Source organism: Zeus faber, assembly GCF_960531495.2.
Source record: "Zeus faber genome assembly, chromosome: 1".
NCBI lineage: Eukaryota > Metazoa > Chordata > Actinopteri > Zeiformes > Zeidae > Zeus > Zeus faber.
In genome coordinates, this window is record NC_137193.1 from 42,043,209 (window position 1) to 42,070,029 (window position 26,821).

The 26,821-nt window shown below is 43.2% G+C and overlaps 1 protein-coding gene across 1 annotated transcript in view; it reads right to left on the reverse strand.

Annotated features, from left to right (window-relative positions):
• The window catches only part of celf5a (cugbp, Elav-like family member 5a), a gene marked incomplete at its 3' end in the record, with an annotated part of 227,347 nt that overhangs the window by 24,991 nt on the left and 175,535 nt on the right, over positions 1–26,821 (reverse strand). Inside the window, exons 4-5 of the mRNA XM_080013585.1 lie at positions 8,139–8,267; positions 4,264–4,343 (exon numbers count right to left, since the gene is read on the reverse strand). Coding sequence (XP_079869711.1) covers positions 4,264–4,343; positions 8,139–8,267 — 209 coding nt within the window. The remainder of the gene's footprint in view (positions 1–4,263; positions 4,344–8,138; positions 8,268–26,821) is intronic.

Genomic DNA, 26,821 nt, shown 5'->3' on the forward strand with positions numbered 1-26,821 from the left:
TGAGGCCGCGTATGTTTAATATCGCTTCGATTCTGCACCTCCGACGGCTGACATTTTGTTCGGAGTGCGCTAATGGGACGGGCTCCTCCTGCGTTGCCAGCACCATTGCACGAGGACTTAGGAGGACCGAAATAGAAGCCCATTCCGGGGCCACGCCGGGGTCGCTGTCCGTCCGGGTTTGTCATGCCATGTCTCAGCTCCAAAACTCAACACACACACACACACACACACACACACACACACACACACACACACACACACACACACACACACACACACACACACACACATACATACAAATACACACCGAGAGCGTGGAATATGAATGACCCAAAATAATATTTGGTGTCAATTATGCAGATGCTTTCAATGTCCCAACAAATCTGAGGCTTCGGCATTTTCCCTTCTGCCCGTGGCGCTGATGTAACGACCGTGATTAATGGGAGTGTTTGTTTTATGAGTTAAACACTTTCTGCCTCCCTTTGTCGTTTTGGCAAGAATATCACACTGGCTCCAGTGTGTCCACACAGTAACACACACAAGTAGGTTTTTAAGTACATTTTTATATGTTTGTGTAGTTCAATCAGGGTTGAGTAGAACTCAAAAGAATAGAGACAACATTTATTTTAGCAAAAGGATTCGCAAAGGTTATACTAGAAATAAAACAAATATTTATTCCATGTGAAAAAAAGAAATGCCAATATGAACGCAAGCGCAAAAAAGAAAGAAACTGCATCGCAGAAAGTAAACAGTATGTACAGTATAATAATTTTATAACCAAGGAAGAGCAGTTAAATTTTGATTTCTGCTGCTTGTTCTGGATAAAATCTACACTGATAAGGCATTAACTAGGATTAATTCCAACTTGCTTTTCACTGGAAATAAATGCCAATGCTATTTATAGCTCGGCTTGTAAAATAAATAGATTACTCTGATCTATTAGGTTATTAGAATGCCAACTGCCTGCGAAGACATACTAGCGGGTAAATGACCAATCTTCAGCTGTAAATAGTAACTTAAAAAAGAATGAAGATAAAATTGCTGTTTAATGGGAAGAAACACAAAGATCTATCATCTTTGTAAAAAATATTGACGTTAAAACTGCATCTTACTGAATAGACTCTGGGTGGTGACGGCTGTGGTCTGCCAGGAGATAATGGCATGTACAGTACTCTCCTTTTGATTATTTATTTTGCCTTCGCATTCACTTCTTTTTATGATTACGCTGTCAAATTTCTCTTTGGTATCTATGTTACAAAAATTGATCTAACTTACTTATTAAATATATTACTATGTTTCTTGCAGCTGCTCTTTGTATTACCTCACGTGACTTCACTGAAAAACGGTTTTCCCATGGGAACATTAAAGATTCTAATAATTTTCATCCAGTAACTAAAGACAGTGAGAATCGGTTCTCTGGTCTACTTCACACCTTCGATCATCTTTCTTCAGAAAGCCAGACCTTCCTCTGCACCAATCACGCCCCCCCCCCCCCCCATCTGCCAAGCTCCGGCTTCCATTCCCAGCTAAGACGCGGTGCACACGTGGTCCCGGCTCCCTGGGCCTGACCCGCACCTCCGTCTCCATGTAAACATGTCACGGGACTTCCGTCCGACATGGCCCTGCTGAATCCTAGCAATTTTCTCGACAGCCCCGGTGTTTAAATATTTAATTGAGCCACCCGTGTCCTGAACTGCGTGTCTGTGTGTGAGAATGTGTATGTGTGTGTGTGTGTGTGTGTGTGTGTCCGCAAGAGCGAGCATGGTATAGAAGGAGGTGGAAAGCCAGATGTGCAAAACAGGATGGAGTGGAATGAGAATCCTGTCAAGGTACGACCTCTGACCCCTCTCAAAAGTTCCGGCTATACACACGAGCCCACAGGCGCACACGCAATTACCACTGGATGTGCCGAAATGCATTATGTTATGTGATCAAAATTTCTAATGGATAAAGATGTTGTTTGTTTTGTTGCATCTATGGTGACAAAGAAAAGCAAACACACTGACACACATCCAGGCATGTTTGTGTATATATATATATATATATATATATGCCAAGAGCCCACTCCCCCTCAACATGAATAACGCAAATGTATTCAGCCCAAGTTCTCTGAGCTGGAAAATAAGATCAGTCAGTAAGCCTTTGACCCTTGCTCATGGCTTTACGAGTGTGTGACTGAGAGGGGGAGGTAGAGAGTCAAAGTGAGAAAGTGAGCGTGAGAAGAGCATGTGGTGTGTGTGTGTGTGTGTGTGTGTGTGTGTGTGTGTGTGTGTGTGTGTGTGTGTGTGTGTGTCCATGCTAGCTAATGTTGGTAGGTGTTTATGCATGCACATACTGTACATGCCTTCATTTGTGTGTGTGTGTGTGTGGGGGGGGGGGGGTGTACTCATAAATCCTGCAAGGTGTGTGTGTGGGTCTGTGTGTGTGTGTATATGCTATAGGGGATTGGCCAGAAGGTCCATCAAGAGGCTGCTGTGGTTTGTTGCAGTGTTTATATTCATTGCACTCCAACACTTCAGCAGCGAGGCGATTGGCCGGCCATTATAAATGGTCATCTCCCCGTCTCTGCTAATCAACCATGGCCTTGCTATGGCAGGGAAGACACACACACACACACACACACACACACGTGCCATCTGACTCAGTTCATTGTAGTTCATTAGAACAATTACTCATCTAAATTAGCCCTCCAGAAGTAGGGATTAGACTATTGCCTCCTGTATTCAAGTTGCGAACTGGGAGCTGAGGGCTATGGACGCCCTTTAAATATACAGAACATGCTACGCTGCTCTTTTCCTTTTTTTCGGAAGTAGATTCAAAGAACCTCTCAATTAAATCAAACAAAAGTGGATCTTTTTAAAACATACTTTTTGTACTTGAGATAATTGACTATATCTGCTGTTCTGACTGCTCACCAATCCCAGTGAGCTGAAGTGCACGGACAGGACGCACGGTCCGAGGGCTTTCCAGGATGCTGTAGCCTCTCTAGCACCGCCACCGGATATGAGATGCTGATCAGATTTCTTTAATCAATTTACCAGAGCAGGAGGTATAAATCCTGTCCATTCACTCCTTCATCTATCCAAGAAACATCTCTCTCTCTCTCTCTCTCTCTCTCTCTCTCTCTCTCTCTCTCTCTCTCTCTCTCTCTCTCTCTCCCCCTCTCTCTCTCTTCTACCTCTCCCCTCCCTTCCTATCGGCCCCCTGCTTATAGTCAGATGAATAATTCAACAGCCGATGTGGTGAAAGGTGGAGTAAACAAGTCTATTGACTAATATCCCGAGAGGCTGCCAAAGAGAGAGCGAGAGAGTGAGCGAGAGAGACAGAGAGAGAGAGAGAGAGAGGGAGAGAGAGATAGAGAGAGAAGAGATGATGAAGAGAGATGGAAGAAGGGGGGGGGGGGGTGCAGGGTGGAGGAGTATCATCCTTATAGTCTATCCACATGGCCTGCAGTCATTTGCACTTAGATTGACCCCGGAGGTTGCGCCAAAATGCCACATCCACCGCTGCTCCCGCTGCTCCCTCCCTTTCCCTTCCTCACATCACCAACCATTAACAACAAGAACCTGCGTTTAAACACAACACCTGAGAAAGAGGAGGTGGAGAAGAGCGAGAGAGAGCGAGAGTTTGGGAAGCCTCCGTTTTCTCAAATAAAAGAGGCGGATGAAGGCGGCGGGCTCTTCAAGTCGCTGCTGGAAGCTCCATTCAGTAGTGGAGCAGCTTTTATTTTGCCCCCCCCCCCTACCCCCGCCCTTAAGGTACACGACGACTTTGCCCAAAACATCCCACGCATTCAAATACACACGGCACGCTGACAGCAAATTCAATCCGCAGAGACCTTGCTCATTTCTGTTGCATAAGAGCCAAATGTAATTTCTATCGCGACGATCACAAACAAGCGGAATCACTAATTGGTGAACCACACGAAATTCAATTATATTTCAAGGCATTTCTTTTTTTTTTATTTTTTTTTTTTTATCTGGAAAATTAGATTCGGGCTCAAAAATAGAGGCGATGCTAATTGCAGAAGAGATGGAGGTAGAAGGTAAGTGGCTGCATCTGTTTGTGTTGAAGACAGTTTGGACGAAGAAATACAGTTATGAACTGAATGATGGAACCAAACTTTTCAGCAAGAAAGTTTGTTGTGAGAAGCAGCAGGCTGTGTAGGTGTTGAGTGTGTGTTGTAAGTATTTGTGTGTGTGTGTGTGTGTGTGTGTGTGTGTGTGTGTATTTTGGCAGAGCGGTGGTGTGGGTTGTACTTACTGGCATGGTCTGGCTTCCGTGTAAGGCGCTGATTGCAGACTGAGCCTCGGTGTGTGTGGAGAACTTGACAAAGGCGCAGCCTGCAAAGGACAACACACACACACACACACACACACACACACACACACACACACACACACACACACACACACACACACACACACACACACACACACACACACAGTCAGAAAGGCACAAAGGCATCCAATAGAGCGACTTCAGGAGGAAAAGCACAAAACCATCTTTCATTGAAACTAAATTGAAAGAGAAGCATTTTGGAGCGTATTTCAGAGAGACAGGCAGGGAGAAAGACAGGCAGGGAGAGAGAAAGGCAGCGAAGCAGGTAGAGGGCTAAAGTGAGACAGGTAGACAGACAGACAGGCAGGAAGACAGGGAGACAGGAGGACAGGGAGACAGGCAAGCATGGAGTAAGTTTGACAGAGAGAAAGGCGGGGAGACAAGAGGGCAGGGAGACAGGTGGACAGGGAAACAGGCAGGGAGAAAGACAGACAGGGAGACAAGAGGGCAGGGAGACAGGTGGACAGGGAGACAGGCAGGGAGGAGATAGCTGAACAGGGAGACAGGCGGGTAGAAGGACATGCAGGAAGAGAGGTGGACAGGGACACAAGTGGACAGGGAGACAGGCAGTGAGACAGGTGGACAGGGAGAAAGGCATGCAGGGAGAAAGGCAGGGAGAAAGGCAGGGAGACAGGCAGGGAGACAGGCGGTCGAGGCTCCAGGCTACAGATTGCACTGATGAAGCAGAAAAGCATGCTATGCTATTTAACACCACATGCCTGTCTATGCATATTAAACACGATCTTAAACGGTTAAATTTATATAGAGCCAGAGAGGAACACAACCCAATTAAAACAAGAATCACCTACACTTGTTATTCCCAGAGCGTAGTATGTTCAAATCAATATTTGTGAATGCAGCCTTTTCAAGGGCCATAACCCAAAGAAGCGAGGGCCTGGGCTCTACCTCCTCCACGAGATGGAGGAGGTAGTTATAGGTAACCAGCTTAAAAATAAAATTACTTGTTCGTTTCTCAATTGGAAATAAATACTTATAATGAATATTATCTTTAAGGCTCATCTAGTGTTCAATATTCAATGTTAAATATTATAAAGTCTAATAATTAGTCTAAAAACTTATATTAATGTGTTTTAATATAATATTAATATATCCAATATTACAATAAACCATATAGATTTTTTATATCAAATATGTATTAAGTGTGTTAAGCACTTGTTATTGGATTTTATATATATTTTTTACTTTTGTTTGACCTTGTAAATGGTTTATAAAAAAATAGAATTTATGAAATTGAAATACCTTCAGTTGTACAGTATCTAGGTAATACTTGCATAGTAATAGCCTTTGAGGCCACTTCACATCTCAGTAACAGGTTTGTTGGGGAATCATGTGAGGTTTTGACACGAAAATGGACAGGACCAAAAAGTGGTATTTCATAAAATACCATTTTACAAATATAATGTATGCAATGTAATGTTTTGTTTTGCATTTTTAGTTTCTTAATGAATCTATACATTACTTTCCTTGTCATCTATCCTTCTCAACCTTTTGGTCGCATAAATTAGAATAACATTTTCATTATGGTTTTAAACATTGAACAGAGAAGAGCAGCGTTAAAGAGCCAGTTCAACCAAAGCTGGCTTCAACAGCTGGCATAGTTTTGCAATGGACAGGCTGTGTCTACACTACTTATACTCTAAGTCTCTGATCGAACATGGAACGGAGCTAAAGTTGCACAACCCAAGGTTTGAGATAGATAACCAGTGGTTTGTTAGAGTTGCTATGGAATAAACTCCGACGACGTATTATCGCTAACCATAAATGCACACATTAGAATGGATTATCCAATTCTAGAAAAAAATTGTATCAGGTGGGCCATTTGCTCTCAAAATTCAAACTTTTTTCCAGACACCATCGCTTGTTTACCAAAAACAACTGCAACATGAAATTGACAGTAATTGGACATATTATATCAGCAGGAAAGCACGAGCAGCAATCTCAGAATGTCCTTGCAAAGGGTGAGTTTTCATCGAGTGCAATAATTTAGAAAAGTGCTGAAACGCGGAAACTTGGCTTCTCCGAAATTATCTGAAAATAATTCATATCTCTAAGGTCAACCAGAATCATATAGTCATGTACACCATGTTTTAAATGAATGTGAACTACATTGAAACGTAGCCAGATACTGTACCTTATGCATGTAAGCATTAGATTCCCGATCTAAAAATCTTAAGAGATAAACCATTCATATCTGATTGAGAAGCTGGATACTGTGGAAGACTGTGGAATAATATTGTAGGTCGTCTGCAACCATAGAGAGACTGTGGCATTTCAGCTTTATTTGACATATGTGTATTATTCCTGGTTCCTGATTCCAGAATTTACTGAAACAAAACACACACACGAAAGAAAAGAGAATCACCCAAACGTATAAAGACGTCCATTCCGGGACACGGATGGATGTGATGTGACTTGTGGAGTCCAGTGTTGTGAGTGACTCAGCCAGGGGAGGGAGGCTTAGACCAAACACAAATATGGCCGAGCGGCGGAGACAGATCCGGCATCCCTGAGCCGCCCAGCCCTCGCAGCGGGGACACGCGAATTGTTTTGACATCCATCTTTCTCCCTCCTACTCCGAACCACTGCAGAGTCACAATGCTCGAGCTTCAAACCCCCATAGATATAATTCCACAACAATTTCCATAAGTACTGGCCGGGGAATAGGTTTTAGAGACAGGGAGAAAAAAACCCCAAATAATACACAAGTCCCTTTTCTCTGTGATGCATGTCAGAGGACGTCAATTTTGGGCTGTCCAAAGAAATGCCTGAAACAGCATCACATTTTAAAGTCATATAGCTAGATAGCAAACGGGTGTAGGCTATAGGAACTATGGATTGAGCGGCAGAACCACTGACGCTCATGCGCTCTACTCTTTTATGAATCGGTTCGGGAGAGGCCATGCCAAGTATGACCGCTCCACGTCATCGAGTCATGACTCAGCCCCACCCAAAAAATCCGGACCACAAAAATAGTGAGAAAACCCCACAATTCGGTCTTCACATGTTTTCACAATTACTTTCTAACATGTATAATGTGTTTAGAATCTCTGAATTGACTATAAAGGGACGTTAACTAAGCAGTGGAGTGAGTGGGATAAGTCTTATGCAACAGCTTAGTTTATACTAAAGTAGAATTATCAGCAAAGCTTCAGTCGACTGATTCGTAACTTTAGAATCAGGCCATCGAGCGATTCATGGTCCATTCAGCTGTCAACATATCCATGTAGTGGCATGTAGCGGTTTCCGATTCATATCGGTGAATCGTTACAACTTTAATATATATATATATATATATATATATATATATATATATATATATATATATATATATATATAACTATTGTTTTTTTATAGCTTGAAAATTAATAATTAAAAAAAAAAAAAAGTCCTCACTAAAAAAAAGTATAATTCCAAAGTAATCAGTTAAAAGTTAGTCAGTTATATAATCAGTTAAATTTAACTGATTATCTGTTACACTGTTCTAATATCAGTCATAATCAGTTAAAATCCAATATAATTACTTCTAATGAATTACATCTGATTATTTTAAATGTAATAACCTCAAAAATATTAGTTGCATTTTTTAGTTCGCATAGTTAGCATTTAGTAAGTTCAAAGATTTCATTTTTTTTCAGAGTGCCGCAAGCGGGTTCAAGTGACTATGTGAATACCAGAGGCTTCCTAAGCTGAGCCGCGTGCACCGTGGGTTCAGTATCAGGTCAGGGAGATGATCGGTCACTGACCTAAAAAAACCACGGCAGCGTCTTAGTTCCTACCTTTGCTGTTCCCATCTGGACCTCTGAGCACCGTGCACTCCTCGATGACTCCATACGGCTCGAAGAGGCGGTACACGTCCTCCTCAGTCTGTTGTTTGTTCAACATGCCCACAAACAGCTTCCTGTCTTCTGGAACAGAAAAGAGGCAAAAGTTTACATTTTAATTGTGAACACTGAGCTCACGAAACGCGCTACAGAGAAAATAAAATCCCATTATTTTGAGTCTCTTTCTATGGCTCTCTCTCTGTTTGTGCTTCAAAGTTTTTTTATATATATATAATAACACACACACACACACACACACACACACACACACACACACACACACACACACACACACACACACACACACACACACACACACACACACACACACACACACACACACACACACACACACACACACACACGATGGTCTGGTCCTCTACAAACACTCAAAGCTCAGGGCATCTCTCTCACATTATTGTATTCTTTGTGATCCTCGTTCTCTCTCACTTCTCATTTATCTAGTTGTCGCTCCTTCTCTATTTATGTTTTTCTTATTTTCCTCCTCCTCATTCTTTCTTTCTTTCTTCCTTCCTCACACCCCTTCGCTCCTAATAGCTGCAGGTGGATCAACTCTTTCTAATGGAGCCACAGAAAAAACATTTCAGGAATGCAGTTACACAAACGTGCTCTGAAACGGTGCGTCTCTCCAGTTTGCACTGAAGGCCGAAGCAGAAATGCCACGGATAACACAGTTAAAGGACCTGCTCTTTACCTCCACCTGGCACTTCGACATCCCTCCACCCCATCTGATTAATGTTGTGACACATTGCGTCTCTGCTGCCAACACCCCTCCTCCACTTGGATCTGGACACTGAATTCATTTGTTCTATCAAATACATAACCTGTGTATTATATTATGTAAAATCTCATCTGTATATTTGCACATCCCATTTGTACATCCTATTGTGCATATGCCTGTACATCAATGTATAAAAAATCCCCCTGTACTCTGTGGATAAACTTCCATACCAAGTATTTCCCCCGCTTCACACTGTATGTAGTATTCCCCTGTAGTCCCTGCTGGACACTGTACACACATATATAATAATATACATAATAGTTTGGTAAACAATATTTGGTTATAGTTTTGCTGTGTTGTATGTATATATACTGTATACTGTATATATATATATAAAGATATATTATATCTTTCAGATTTTTAGTCCTTTTGCTTTTGTTAATGAAAAACTGACGTCAGTAGTATGGATGTCATGGATCTGCTGTACTCACAGACAAGATGTATAAAATGTGCATTCAGGGTGTCCCGACATGTCGTCATCCAAGTATGATCCAGATCGGTCCATTATTGTGAAATAATGAACCGATGATTTTTTTTATCACGCAGGCAAAGGACGGCTCGCACAGGTCACATGACAGCATTGCGGTCTAGTGATTGGTCAACACCAGGTTCTCACCAAGATGGCGGCATGCGCAGATGTGACTGATGTCAGCCTTTTATTGATGTCATGAATCCGACAAACCCGCAGACAATCTAAACAAGATATGTATTCGGGACAGTTCCAGCATGCTGTCTTTTGAGTTTCATCCAGATCGTTTTAATATTGTGGATGGAATTTGTGATCAATAATCGCCACCTCACTAATATGGCGTTACTCCGCACCGTGTATAAATCCTTGCACACATGCACAAGTTGACGGAGTACACACATCATGTGATAGCACTGCAATCTACCAGGCCGTTAAGAGTGAACTTCTGCACTCATAAAATATTTCCGAGATGATAGCCCTGACACCGGGCTCCGTGGATCGTTGTCGGCTCCAATCAGCCTACTCGCTGATTGGACGTTTGGCTTAGTGCAATTTGCCCTTGTTTTAAGGGCAAATGATCTGATCATAATTATCCATGTGTGGCAAGAAAATAATCTGTGCATCCTGGAGATATAGTCGCGATTGGACTTTAACTAAAGGAATATAAGATACAAACTCTTACCCACACGATGTTACATGGTGACAGGTATTTTTTTTATAACTAATAAACTGTATTATGTTGAAAACATTTTTATTAAAGTTTTAGCAGAAGAAAATTGGATTCAACAAAGCACAGTGCTTTAAAACGTCATAAATTCATCCGCTTCTGAGGACAACTGGCACGCACCAGAGTAAGTTCTACAAAATAAAACCCCAATAACATCACTTGAGATATTCTGAAATTTTTATTTAATTTTTTTTTATTCATTCCTTTGGTGTTTTTGGTGTAGCCCACTACATACAATAAATTTTATTATGTATCCTCTACAATTCAAGTAAACCAGTCATATTAGTGTATTTATTTATAGGTTTCTAAAATACGTAATTATTGTGAAGGCAGTTTTCTTTTGATTTACAAAGTTCCATAAAATAAGTATGTTCCCCAAAATGGATTAATAATTGTAATAAATAATAATGTTCACAATATTGACTTAAATAATCGTGATTATTATTTCAGTCGTAATCATGCAGCCCTACTTCCGAATGATTACCGCTGTTAGTTGTGGTCTAGGAAACCACAAATTGATCCACATACGGAGCAGATATTAGTGAAAAACCCGACAACTTTGACCACAAATATTCAGCTGGTCCTGCTTGACTGACACGCCACCATTCGTAAACAAAAAGAACAAGACGAGATTTACAAACGAGATTTGTAAAATGCGCAGGTTCTGACTTAGAATGTCCATTGGTATCATCTCCAGTGTGCAGTGTAGACATCGCTATGTAGTTGTAAGAGATTATAAACTATGCTTTTACGTGTATATTTATGTACTTTCTTACCTGGTAGATGTCTATGGATCTGTTTGATTGATATTTTATCTCTTGTCACCAAAACTTCACCACATCGAAACAAATTCACTTAAATGTACGACTGAATGATGCGTTCAAGGACCAGCGAACTGTTGGAAAAACAGAAGCCGTGCAATGCTAACTACTCACTGAAATACCACAACCTTTTTTGTATTTCATGGAAACGTAACACTGAAAATGTAATCCAAGGAAAAGAGTCACCACTAAAATTATGTAAGTTTGATTCCTTTGTAAACCTCCGTATACATGTCACTTCAAACATGTGACATGAACAGCCAATCGTACAGAGCAGAGAAACAACCATGTGACACAAACAGCCAATCATACAGCAGGAGCGTTGGTTCTTCCTCCCCTCGGCAGCACGCAGCGGGGATAGAACCCCTGGAGCTGAAGCCCCGAAGGCGGGTCTTCCTTAAACATCAACTTGAACTCAAAGTCGCCCTCCTCCCAACCCGTGACCTAGTCACCCATCACTACGCCGGTACTACTGGATGTGTTTGTTTTGCTGCATTGCTCCTTCCCAGAAACTAGCTGACAGCCACACTCCTGCGAGCGGGCACAACAACGCGTACACGTGCCAACGGGGCACCCGGTTATGGTTGTAGCACCCGGCACCTCTACTGATGCACCTTTAAAATAATCAGCCGTGTCAGAGCGCTGTCTGGGGAGGGGCGTCCCTGGCGCTGGCTCCTTATTGCAAGTGGCAGGATCAGAGGCTATGTATCAAAATGGAAGAGATGCAATGTGACATCTGTCAGGGTGGATTGGAGAGCATTTATTTGCAGAAAAAGGAAAGCCCTGAACTGGAAAATAAAAGGCCAAGATTGTCCTTCCTTTCGCTGGGGAGGAGATACAGAAGATACATTTTGAGCTTGGGTTGGGGTGGAGATGAATGCAGTTCTGTAGAAATGTCACTGTATGTATGTATGTATCAAACAATACGTGAGAAGTAAGATAAGACTTTATTGATCCCCGGGGGAAAATTCAAGTACCAGTGAAATATTGTACTATGCAAACACTGGATGTCCCATATCCCACAATGCTACTCTGCTATGACAACAACCCCCCGTGGTGGGGGGGTGGGTCCGTCTGAAGAGGCAGACTGTATGGGAAGTATACCACAAAAAGCCATGGCTGTTTTTACTCACATACACTGGACGATGCACAAATGTAGCACGCATGCGCGCGCGCGCACACACACACACACACACACACACACACACACACACACACACACACACACACACACACACACACACACACACACACACACACACACACACACACACACACACACACACACACACACACACACACACACACACACACACACACACACACTTTTATCTTGTTGAATACCCCATAAAAACTATGGATATACGATATATCTAATCTATTAACTATAAAGGAAGGAATCTCTCGTCTGTCCTACGATTATCTGGACAACCGTTCATTCGATCTACTTCACACTTGGCGGCTGTATTGCTGGGGACCCAAGGACATGCAGTGCCGAATTTGGTGCAATTTAGACACGACACACATGTAATATTAATAAACTTTGAATGAACAGCGAACAGCGAGCCAGCGGGAGGCGGGGCTTCAGGGCTCTGAGTCACAAAGAGTGTCTTTCCCTAGTGTATGACTTCAACCGGCAGTTTCATCTTCCATTGTGGAACACAGGACTGAATCACTGACATTTTGTTAAAATGTTAAAAAACGGAAGGGATTAGGAATTGGAGAGTCGATTTTGGTCTTATATGGGTTTACAGTGGACAATGTAGTTAAAATGGAAGCACTATTCAGTCACTGCTAGCTTTTGAAACTATTGTTAACCATTTTTTCATCCATACATAAATAATGTTTTAGCATTTAAATGTGCCTCTAATTTGAACACACACAGAGCACTGTTTCCACAGAACATGCGATGACATATCAATGCAATATTTAATGCACTTTGTGTTCAGTCAGTTCATGCTCTTTATCTACAGTGTCTGGAGAGCCTGTGTTCCTCTGCAACACGAGTATGCACGGAAAACGTGCAAAAAACACGTGGTAGGCGATCAGATCGTCCAGGAGATCTTACCCTGCATCCAGGATTCTGCCGCACTGGATCAGGACTAAAGTGCCGCCTTGGGAATTCAGCTCTCGTGTTCATTGGCAAAGGAAATATTATCTTGTTTACCTTCAGTGAAGACGCAGACACAAACACACGCACACATCCAGGAGTAAGAAGTACACGGTCGAGTGAAAAAAGAAGGGAAAAGGATATGGAGAGAACACACACACACACACACACACACACACACACACACACACACACACACACACACACACACACACACACACACACACACACACACACACACACACACACACACACACACAAGCTAAATTACCTCAAACAACTCTATGCAGTGGGCCATGAAGAGTTAAGACACCAACAGGAGGACACACACACCCACACTTCAAACCCACATGTACTTATACAGCACACACACACTGACAAACAGATTAGATGCATGTTCTGTTCTGTTGTATTGACTGCTCCTCTAATGCAGCTGCTGTGTCTCGCAGTGGGAGCCGAAAAAGCATCACACAGGACTACAAAGCATCACAGAGCATCACAGAGAATCCCGGAGCATCCCAGAGCACCACGGAGCAGCACAGAGCATCCCGGCACATCGCAGAGCATCACAGAGCCGAGGATCGAACCGCACCTTGCACATTGAAAAGCACAATCCTGAACTGACTGCAGCCTGTTAAACCTCACATAAGAAGTAGACTCTAGCCTGAAACGCAGCTGGAACTTCATGTTCAGCATAAGGAAGGAGGAAGGCAATAGAAGAAGGATATATATATATATATATATATATATATATATATATATATATATATATACACAGTATATATATATACGTATATATATACAGTATATTCGTATTTACTGCGAATGATGCCTTGAATGATGCCTGAAGGTCTCTAAAAACACATCTCCTTTCAACATTACATATTGCTAAATGATCATTATGAGGTCAATTTTAATTTTTAATTGTAGCAAATGATGAAAAGTGTACCGGTACATTGGGACACAAGGATTTATTTACAGCAGAAAGCCAGAGGCTTACGTCTTCTTTCAGAAATATTATATTGTAATTTGTCAATATTTAGCAACCAATTCGATGGAACTGCAGAAGAGAAAAACTTTGACTGAACCTTTGACTGATGTTTCCTCAGGGAGAAAGTCAGTTGAAGGGATACAAGAGACGCTATTAGCATGTATAAATTAGTATGCAAAATGAATTAGAAATGCATGTCATTCTGTTGATATGTCATTTTAGGATTACCTGCTCCACGGCTCCAATGCTCCACTTTGAGCAAAGAGTCTTTACAACGGTGATATACCACTAAAGCTCTGTTAGCACTGGACTCATTTTACCCGCCGATATCTATATATCCATATTTTGGCACAAGAGTCCAATGATAATATTACTTCTGCGCAAATCAAGTCAAGGTAATTTATAGAGGTTAGAGATTCCAGCCAGTCACCTCAGATCTGCCAAATCATGTCCAACTCATCCAAATCCAAAGAATCTTGTTTAATACCTTGGTATAATTGCTTTTCCCCCAGGACCTTTCCCCCAATTCTTCATTACTATTATTACAAACTAGAAAGCTATGGATGTTGTGGTGTAAAATCATAATGTTTACCTATATTTATGGGTTCAAATTCAGTTTCCACCAGATACAATTGTACCAACTAGTTTCAAGTACCACCAAGAAACAACAAAGATAGCAAAACCTCAGAGCGTTGTGATAGAGATAATGGCCATGGGTGCGATGCACTGTTCTTTCCTTTAACCCTGATCTTGTTTTTTGTGATCTTTCAATCTTGAACTGGGGAAATGGTCCCTAAATGTAAGTGAATGGACCATGTGTAACACAGTAATTGGAAGGTAATTCCCAACTCACATTTGGTCTGCAAGTCAAACTAATCTTGTGTGAAGAGCACTTCAGAAACCAAGGTGTCACTAGTCGAACAGAAAGGGTCCAGAGTGATCAAAAGGCCCAAGGTCCAACACCCTATTCTATCAAGATAATAAAACACCTTAATAGTTTTTGCCATTTCAAAATGAAAGGAACACTCTGTGTGGTGTGGGGATGGTGTGGTGTGAGCAGCCACACCTGTCCTGGGTCTAATTGGGGCCCAGGATCTGTGTGGTTTTTCACCTGTTGCTGGTTGATTGGTCTAATGAGCAACAGGTAAAACCCCCATCCCCACACACACTCTGGAGGGGAGCCCTTGTTATGACATGCTGTCCATCTGCTCCTGGGCTTGTTCCACCCAGCCCACTTGCTACAATAAATTTGTGTGTCTACAACCCTATCATCTGTGTCTCTGTGATGGTGGTCCCTACAAACGCCACTTGGGTGGCGCCCGAACATCTACTCTCCGGCATGGGGAAGGGACACAGAAGGCCCTGTCCTTCTGGTTGGGACAGGCCTTCAGTTCTTTTCTGTTGGACTTTTTTGTTGGTTTGAGGTATCGAAACCCTGTGTCAGAGGCTGGATTTTTAGGGAGGGGTTTGTTTCAGAGTCCAGGCACTTTTTTGTTTGGTGTCGGGGGTATGTGGTGTGGTTTGAGAAAGATCAGTGTGGCTGTATACCTATTGCTCGTTGATTGGTCTAACGAGCAACAGGTAAAACCCCCATCTCCACACACACACAGAAGAGGAGCCCTTGTCATGACATGCTGTCCATTTGCTCCGGGACTTGTTCCACCTAAACCCCTCTGTACAAAACTTAACTTGTGTGTCTGCGACCCCAACGTCTGTGCTGGAGGGCCAAGAAAATGCCACCCAGCTGGTGTGTGGCGGGCGAAACTGCGACACTCAGGTTTTTTTTTTGTTTTTTTTTACCAAAATAAATATTTTTCCATCATTGCGAGTCAACATGGGGCAATTGTGAAGACTTTCTTCAGCAACTATGACTGTTTTGTTGAAGCTTTTCTGTCAATACTGGATAAATTAAAAATATTTTGATGCCAATCGTTGACTACCAAAGGTTTAGGGAGAAAAATGCAATCCCTGACATTGTGGACATGCGGCACACACAGGATAACTGGGCTGCATCCCACCAAAGCCGCAAGAAGAGCTTTCTACAGAGTGTCGCTAGAATGAAAAAAGAGCCAAATGTAGTACCTTTAAGTGACTACTTTCAGTATGAGCATTATACATTCTAAGTCAACCAGTTCTCCATATTATAACCTGAACATTATAGCACAGACACGAGACACTTTAATTTAGTGATTCCTCGCCGAGTTCCTCCCATGCCTTAAAACTCTGACTTTTGTCTTTTCCTCGCCGATTATGTTTGCCCAAACGCTCAGGGATATCTCGGTCCATGCAGCGCACATGCGGCACTTCAAGCATGTACGGCTCGACAGCGAAGACTTATTACTGTATGCCTTCTGATTACTCTGCACACTGCTCTGCTTCAGGGTTTTTTTTTTGGACAGTGAAATGGAGAAGACATTCATTGAATAGCAATGAGACCAGGCTATTTGGAATGGCAGTAGAAGGAGAGAGAAATAGAGTACTAGCGGCAGAGGAGTTCAGAGAGAGAGAGAGAGAGAGAGAGGGAGAGAGAGAGAGAGAGAGAGGGAGAGAGAAACTAGCAAAAAAAATAGCGTCTTTGTAAGAGAGAGAAATGGTCACAGCGATGCTGTCTGCCGCCTTGCGTACAGTCCTGCAGCTTTTGATAAAAGAAGATGGATGAAAGAGGTGTGTCACAGGATTCGGTCACGTCGGCATGGGGACAGAGGAGTGGTGGGATGGTGGCGGGGGTTGCATTGAGGAAGAACATACCAGCTGCCCCAGGTCTCCTCTAATTCTCACATTTATCTTTCTCCCCCTCTCCCTCTTTTTCCCTGCCTTTGTATCGGTGGGAGGTGAGGGTTGGCTGGAAAGAGGGAGTGAGATTTGGTGACAGAGAAAAAGTGAGAGAGAAAAATAGAGAGAGGGAGCTGTTAAGGGAAAGCACTTGTCGGAGGGATGGGCCGGTTGCTATGACAACTACTTATACAGCGGGCCTGTCAGTCATGTTTCGATGGGAGTTTGGAGCGGAGGAGAAGTGAGGGATAGGGAGGATGGGAGAGGGGAGGATGGGGGTGGCGGAAAAGGGTAATTTCTCCATCTGTCTGCCGAGTTGGCGAGTAAATTTGACTGTCAGGCTTGGAGATAAGGACAAATTATGAACAATATTAGCCGGACGATACAAGGGAACAATAATGAATGGATAAATATATTAAAACTCAGGGAGATAGCATCCAGGCAGAAACCAGGGAGCCTGCACAGACATCCAGGTTTTCTCATTTGAAAGGGGGAGATAAGAGAGGCCGTGGGGGGGGGGGGGGTTGTTAGGGAAGGATCTTCTATATTAGAGCTGGCTACTGTAACACACTTCCTTGTCCAAAGAGAAGAGAGAATCAGATTCATTTATTGCTCGGAATACCAAACACTTCCTCCCTTACTCAGCCCATTATCCTTCCTCCTCCGATGGGGGGAATGCCACAGAGAAACAGTGTCAGCATGTGTTCGAGCATACAAAATACAGACAGAATGGAATGAAATTAATTAACCCTAAGAGATCACAGTGCTTAGACAGTGGAAATTAATCCAATTTATTACATATAGCATTCTAACTAGGACTGTGTTTACTTTAATGAAACAGTGTGTGTGTGTGTGTGTGTTAACAACACACACACACACACACACACACACACACACACACACACACACAAAGAGAGAGTGTTAGTCGGGGCGTCCTTCTCATCCTGCCTGGACTGGTGGTGAGGGCAGCGAGGAGCATGGAGGAAGGGGGGTCTGAGATTTGGCACAGCCGCAGGGTGAGAACACCCTGCCAAATTAACTCCTGAATAATGAGTCTTTTATGTGCTGTGTTATCACCAGTGAGGGAACGGTCACATATTGTGTCACAACGCTGGAGCCACTTCAGACGCTACGCAGCGAGCACAACTTCCCACAGAGAAAGGAAGGAGCCGAGATGGAATAGTTTGTTTACCTGTTCCTTAAATAAATGAGGATTGTGCGCCGGTGCATGTGCGTTGTGCGTCTGCAGCTGTCTTTTGAAGTTCGCGTTCTTCCACATAAAGTTGACGGTACAAACGGTAAAGCCTACTATGCTATTGGCACTAATGAGATTGCTTATTAGCAGCCGTTTTTTCCCCACAACCAAGGACTGTGTTGCTTGGAGACAGGGCAGCAAAGAAAACAATAAAGCGCTTCACACAATAAAGTCTGCAGTACATTGCTCCACAATGTGCAACTCCTAAACCAAAGCAATGCAATATGAATGTTGACTGAAATATCGGCAGCGAGGGGATATATACAAGAGACCGAAAGCATATTCTTTGCTGATGAATGAATGTTAACCACACTATATTTCAGAGGGATGCATGCCCAGGTTGCCAATAAAGTCCATGGCCGTGTTCTGCATATATTCAGTCCATAACTCAATCCTGGCGCGCTTCTTTCAACAGGAGCTGCGGGGACCTGCATCCCCCAACATTAACCCCCACGGTGACAAAGTCCTGATTTCATGTCACACTTTCATCATCTGCAAGTCAAGGCTGTTCGCCGGCCCAGCTGGGATGTATGGAAGCCATCCATATAAATGCCACGGAGCGCTGCTACGCAGGCCTTGATAGCGACTCTGTGGAAGCAGCACATACCTCAATAAGCACTCCCCTGGGACGTATTAGACCTCACAGGCTTCACACGCTGCACTGTCTGTCTACGTGCGCACAAGAACAGCCAGTGATTACCTATGCATAAGTATGCATGCCGAGTAATGAAGACACGGTTTAACAAAACTGCATGACACACAAAAACACGTCAAATTGTTAACTTTCTTAAAGTGGTAATCCGGGAGATTATCTTGTTTAAAAAAAAAATCCCATATATGGTACTTTAATTCGCTCTTTATAAAAAACAGCCATCCAATGTTTTTCTGTTCCGCATGTGCTCCTCCAGTAAACTGCTGATATGGATGAACAATCACAAAAAAGGACAGCCAGCTGGGATTAAATAAATATCCCCACCACCTTAAGTGGTGGCAAAACTATTCAGTCGATCAGAAGAAGGTAAACTTCAAAAGCGACCGTGAGTATATGTATGTGACAGATAACCTCTTGAATCTTGAGAGCGAATGGGACTCTGGGACTTGTAGCGTAACTCACCCAACACAGACGATCTGATGGATTTACCACTTTAAAATGTTCCACATTACGATCAAAAACAGAGCAATTGTTGGTCGCCAAGAACTGGAGCCACTGCCGCCAAAGTTACTGTGCTGGAATGGACTTCATTTGATTGAATTTGACACATGCCCAGTAGCGCGCGCTCTCTACGAGCACACCGCTCGCTGTTCTGACAGAAACTCTACAGTGGGGTTCCAAAAACAGCTCCTATAGATGAGCGTCAACATTAGCAACTGTTGCATCACGCTGCCTACTGTATGTTGGGGGCTTGGAGAGTGGAGCTGCAGCAGCATGCCATCATTTTCCCAGTCCATCACAGAGGGGAGCGGCAGAGCAGTGATCACGGATTCTTTCTGTGCAGTTCGTGGCGGCGATGATGGATATTCTATACGACACATTAAAGACTCTCGCCCACACATGTGTAACACATGGACACACACACACACACATGCCCACGCATGTAATCACACAAGTCACACACGCACACATATGTGTGTGTGTGTGTGTGTGTGTGTGTGTGTGTGTGTGTGTGTGTGTGTGTATAGGCTTCTCTCTTTCACTCTCCTAAGCCGCCACCTCTTCCGTTACTCTCTCTCTTGCCCTATAAACATACACATATATACATATACACACATATACAGTATATATACACACACACACACACACACACACACACACACACACATATATATACTGTATTATACATACATATACACACACATTTCTATACATACATATACACACATTTATATACACACAAATACATATTTACACATATATACATATATACACACACACACAAACACACACACACACACACACATATATATATCTATATAGTATATACACATACATACATACACACAGGACCTCTTATACGTCGTCTTGCGCTCTCCAAAGCACTTATCACTACGACTTGATGGCTGCTCCGTGCTGCACTGGCTGAGGGATTTCAACTGCATCATGGCCCTTCCAGAACCCTTGAACATACAATACTGGCTACTGAGTTGCTTCTCCCCTAACTGCCCCATATAAAACCTCCAGGGGTGTGTTAATGAATATGTGTGTGTGTGTGTGTGTGTGTGTGTGTGTGTGTGTGTGTGTGTGTGTGTGTGTGTGTGTGTGTGTGTGTGTGTGTGTGTGTGTGTGTGTGTGTGTGCGCGTGTGTGTGTGCGCGCACGCGCGCCTCGTTCTCCATCGCTCGGCTGATACATCCAAGAGCACGGGCACAGAGCGCCACCATTTCTACCCCCCACGCATCAGCACGGAATAGCTGAGATGAAAAGAATAGAGGGAGAAATTTCCAAAAACATTTTATCTTCACCATATATGTCTCAGCAAATTTACACTCGATATGATAACAAACGTGAAATATTACTCACAGCCTTGTGTTGACTTCAACATATTACGGCTATGCTCATAAATCCTCAAACTGCTGCGCGACGTCTATACGTAGCCACTGTATATAAACATTTACAATATGGCAGCGCTATTTATATTGTCTGCCTTCATAATGCCAAGCGAAGGACAGGTTGGCATCCATTATGATATGGAACCCCCCATCCAATTTACTGCCGTTCTTCTCTTCCATTGAGAATATACGTTTCCGTACAGTAGAATGGGCTTTTTTACCTTTGGCAGTATTTAACAAAGCAGCCGCCTGTTTCTTAATTATTTTCTCATCGCTCGGCTGACACTGATTCATGGGGCTAATGTTCCTCACACCTCCCGCCACCAGCCGCCGCCCCCTGCTACTCCACACGCCTGTTCCTCGCTCTACTCCTCTTCCTCCAGCTTCCAGTGGAGAAGATCCTGGCCCCTGCTTCCAGTCTATTCGGCCTTCAACTTAACGCTTCTCTCTCTTATCGCCCCCCCCCCCCCCCCCCCCCCCCCCCCCCCCCCCCCCCCCGGCTGCCTTATTTCACCACTTTCCTCTGATAATCTCTCCATCCTTCCTTTGTTTTTTTACCTCGGATTTCACTTCATCGTGCTCTGGTATTACCTTGTGATGATCTTGGGTGGCTAATGAGTTGCCCTCATGCGGAGGCTGCAACCGAGTAATTACTTTTTCCCTCACATCGAAGGGCAAAATGGGCTCCAGCCACAGACAACAAACTCCATTACATACTGAGCCGTTACACACAGGAGGCTCCACCACCACCAGCTCTGCAGAGCCGACCAGAGGATCATAATCAGTGCTGGATTGTCCCTGGTCCACGTTGGACATGATCAGACCCCTGTTTTCCTGAGATATCAGCAAACCCACCAGATATTTATTGATGGTGGATGTGGCGACACCCGACGCTAGCTCGTCATCCTCCGCTTGTCGTGTCGGACCTGGACGAGTTGAAAGATTTCATCACATTCCGGACCCTCGGTCAAATACAGAAATATCTCGTACCACAGAGGGTCAGCGATTAAGACTCTCCATCAGAAATTAACGAGGCTTCCAGTGTAAAGACTGAGCCTGAAGAGCGAGTAAATGGTGAGAGAAAACAGACAGAGAGTGAGAGAGAAGGAGAGAGAGAGAGAGAGAGAGAGAGACAGAAAAATAGGGCAAGGGAGGATGAGAGGGAGTAACGGAAGGAAGAGGAGGAGGCTTAGGAGAGAGAGAGAGAGGGAGGGAGAGAGGGAGAGGGAGAAAGAGAGAGGCCTATGCCAGCTCCAGACAGGGCGGGGATGGACAGAATGTGGCTCTATCTCTCTGCAGCTTTGTGTGGTGCAGCCACTGAACTGGCAGATGACTTTGCTGCCTCTGGACAAAAGAGGCTTACGGGCTGCCCTGCGTGTCAGCTTTCCCCGGCCTGGAGTGAGAGAACCCCGGGTGAATACAGAGCGCACTTAAACACTCGCCCCCGCCAGAGACCTACACAGACCTTGGCAGCAGCAGATTCAAATTTCCCTCTATACGTCTGACACCAGACAGAAGTTACTTTTTTTTTCCTCAAGGATATACTCCCTGATCCATATTCATTCACTAATCTCTAGTACTGCACCCTTCCCGTCTCTCTCTCTCTCTCTCTCTCTCTCTCTCTCTCTCTCTCTCTCTCTGCCACGTCCCACAGCGTCGCTCAGTTCAACACCGACTACGGAGCGTTACCTTTACTCCGCCAAAAACTGCAGTGTTAACAGTTATGAGATAAGGAGGAAAAAAAATGCTGTATAAGGTAAAAGTTGAAGATACATAAATAAATACATAAGCCCTGACGTGTGTCGCTGATGTATTTTAACATTCTGCCATTTCCATATTAAGTTGAGTCCCGATAGGAGGTGAGATGCTAAACTTGGGACTTTGGACTTTTTCCCCCTCGCTGGTTTTTAGTATGCGTGTGAAACCCCGTCACTCACACTGACACCCGCCATCTTATCAGCTCCGCTCTCTAATTATACCACATGGTCAATCAACACTTTTTACACAAGATGTGATTATGCCATGAGCCACTCAAAAAAAACCAAAAAAAAAACCTGCTCTGTAACTTTTGACGACATCATCACCTTGGTTTCTGCCAGCTCAACACCTCTGCGTACTCCGGTCCAGGGTTTCCGTGCAGCCGGCTGCTGTTAATGACTGACCTTTAGACCGAAATTAAGGAAAGTGGGGAAGTTTCTTTGCAGCGTTGCAAGTCGTTCCCACCGGATACGGGGGCGTTTCAGACGGGATATTTGCATTTATCTGCCTCCGTCAGGGGGTGGATATAGGAATGGGAATAGGTGGGAAAGAAAATTGCAAACAGAGTTTAATGGGAGGGATGGGGGAGGTGAGTGAGTCATGCATGATGCATTTGTTGCATTTTTGGCGGATTGGCTACAAGCTATGCTGCTGCTTCTGGGTTTCGATCACGTGTTGCCATGAAATTAAACTTTCAACATCTGACTTGAATTACGACATGAGTACAAGTGTGAGTCAGGATGTGCACATTCTCTAGAAGAATGATTCATTCCTGTTTCCCATGAACATGAAAGACATGAGGCCGAGGTTAGAAATATCGATGCTCTATATCGATGCGATTCAACACCATTGCTGTAATATCGATACTTTGTTTGGAAGTTAGGCACTTTGCGATTCAATTAAATATTCTACATGTGACCAGTCACCACATTTATTAATTTCAGTATTTATTTTTACATATTTTTATCTGAAATAGAATTAGACTTTCATAAACAGCAAGAGTATTTATTAATAATTCATATTTCAGCTATTATTTTTTTCATAAAAAAAGATACAGCATTGCAAGTTCAGTAAAGCAATGCATTTATCTGCAAGGATTCATTGAAATGAATTTCTGTATTAGAAATTCAATACTGTATATGCATTATTTGTAATGCACGTCAAATATACACTGTACAATATGTGTACAATATACTGTACAATAATTGTAATTATGTATAAAACGTCAATCTATTGCTATAAAATCATATTGTGATACCCAGCCCACTATACATTGGGGGGTGGGGGGGCAGTGACCCTCCTATCCATTAAAATGGATAAGAAGAGAGATGCTGAGGGATCGACAACACTCAGCCATCACTTCTCCTCTGTGCCTTCTTTTCAATTCTCTTCTATATTGTCCTACCTCCAGAAAACCCAACCCACACACACGCACGCACGCACATACACATACACACACACACACTAAGTGACAAACACACACACTAAGTGACAAACACAGAAGGCCGGCTCTGTCCCCACCCGCCGCCCCCACCACCTCACGCTCCTTTCCCCCGTCTTGTTGACAGCCCCATTTGTATTCATTTCCGGGATGTTTTGCTGGATATCTAATGAAATAACTATCTACTGTATATATCGAGGCTAACATCAAGCACGGAGGGATGGGGGGTACAATTGCTCATCGCTTGTCAGTAACATTTCCTCCAATCCTGGCCCTATCCTGGCATTACTCGTATTCGATTTGAACATTGTCATAACAAATTGTCCAACATCGCACATTGTGATGGAGGCCATTTAGCCCAACCCCGCCATGCTAGGGACACATTGTTAAAAAGAAAACCTAATATGGCGATGAAGTTGTGTGTGTATTTTGAACTGTATTATTTCCCAAACTTCATTCATTTGCCGTATCCATTCCTTGAAATTTTGCATTATAGTGTTAAGAATATATGATGATATTGATATTAATATAAGATAATGATGATATTAATATAAGATGATGTATAATATTCAAAATATAATGAACAATTAGGCAAAACGACTTATTTGTCCTTTAAATGGAATTGTTAGAAAGAGAAGGATTGATTCATTTCTTTCTCAAAACTTTCAGGCAGATGGCCTTCTCCTCTCCTCTCCTCTCCTCTCTCTCTCTCTCTCCCCGGCTCTCTCTCTCTCCTTCTCACCGGCAAACCATACAGTAAGCATTTTAATTCCCCCTGACCTTTACTGATGGCACCCAGGCTGTCAGTTGCTTAGGGCCAAAACAAAATGAAATTTGAATTCCAACTCGGAATAAAGATGCTCCATTCTTTGCAGCAAGACTTAACCATTCTCCAGTTTTGAAGAGTAAAAATAAATATACATTTCTAAAAGCCGTCTCACTTCATCCTGCACTCTCTTTATTTTTCACGGCTACATTTGAAGCCATTATTCAATCAGATACACAGCAAAAAAATCGATGTCAAGAAAGGATGGCGAAAAAAGATTGTAATAAAAAAAAAAAAATACTTTAACCAAGCTAAACTACCTGCCAATAGGGTCAGAATATTTTACATGATGTACATGATGCATTCACAATGACCTTGTCATCCTATAAAACAGTCCACAAAATATCACGCTCATAGAATAACTTAAGGTTTCTTCTTTCTCTGTGGAGAGCAGGAAATATCTGCTGTTGCCTTTTGAAAAATGACCCATCTCAAGACATCATTTCTCGTCCAAAAATATATCTTTTTTTTATAAAAGATATTTTTTTATTTTTTTGTCAACATTTAATTTGTTTTGTGGGATATGTGATGTGAGAAAAACAAAAGAAAGTGAACAATATAGTGTGTGCATACAACATGGACACAATCCTCTAAGATCACACACACATCGAAACCAGAAAAACTTGCACAGATGCACGAACACATACACACACAAAACATAGAAAAACACACACAAACCCACAAAACAGTCATACACACACACACACACACACACAAACACCTACACACAAACACACAAAACACAGAGGCATACACAGACATACACATCCACATGAAAACACACAGGCATACACATATACACAAAAAAACACACACACACACACACACACGCTGTAGCTCTGGGACAGTTCACACCAGAGGGCTTTGTGTGCGAGGCCAAGAAATGCCACGTCAGCACGCACCATATGGAAGTAGCGAGGGGAAGGAGAGCTAAATAGTATCAAAACAGGGGGCGAGTGATGAAAGATGCATGCTGGGAAGATGGCAAACAAGAGAGGGAGGAAGAAGAGGAGGAAGCAGAAGAGGATGGAGCCTTTCTGGGACTTAAAGCTCCTGCAGATCCTTCGCTCCACAACACACCCCAAACCCCACTGATGGATACCCGGACTAACAGCACCAACTTACAGTGCGTAGACACACACTCATGCACGCACGCACGCACACACACACACCGACACACCCCAAATCCCCTCTTCGCTCTCTCTCCGTCCGACGTCGGGTTCTGCATCCCCGATCTCAGCTCTCCTCCTATTCCTATACTGTCTTTTCATTTAAAAAATGGCTGTAAAACGGCACTGATAGGTTCATTTTGGGTGATGGACAAACCTGTAGGCAGGGTTTTTTTCTTTCCATTTTTTTTTTTCTTTGGGTCCAGGTCGAGTTAATCAAAGAGCCGATATTCAACTCCATTCTCAGCCAGCCGAGTGCTTTGGAGCTGCTTAATCATACAGTGCAAATGATGTAAGGAGAGGGAAACCCGGGCAATTAGTCACCTGCAGAAGCTGCAGAAGCTGGAGTGACCCAAACTTTCTTTTTTGCAGCAGTGAGGCCTCCAACTTCTGCTGGAGGAAGATGTACTCAGACCTTTGACTTAGGTAAAAGCACAAATACCCCAGCACAAAATGACTCAACTAAAAGTGAAAGATACTGTAAATACAATAGAACACTGACAGTAAAGGCGTTGTAAAGAATAATACATTAGTGAAAAAATAGTCATATGAATTTCACACAAATGAGGGTTTTTCTTGCATTGAAAAGGCTTAGGTGGGCTGACTGAGCCTGTTTTCCCACCTCGCCGAGGCCTTCTAGGACAAATCGCGCATGAAACCCTATAAAAACAGTAAGAAATTGTCCATGCATTTATTGCTGCAATTGTCATCCCACCTGCAGGAGTCGCTAGACTATGGTTACATTATATACGCAATAGGCCAGGAAGACGTGCCACTCACCCCTTACAGTATCGCTACTTTTCAGGGCCGGAGGAATGCACGATGAGATGGCATAAGCAGGCGAGGTGAGTGATCAGACAGTGAGAGACGGACTTTCGGGCTGAACAATTTCTACGATGAATAATCATGCAATTTGAGAATACAAAGACTCCATAGAGACCGGACCGGACT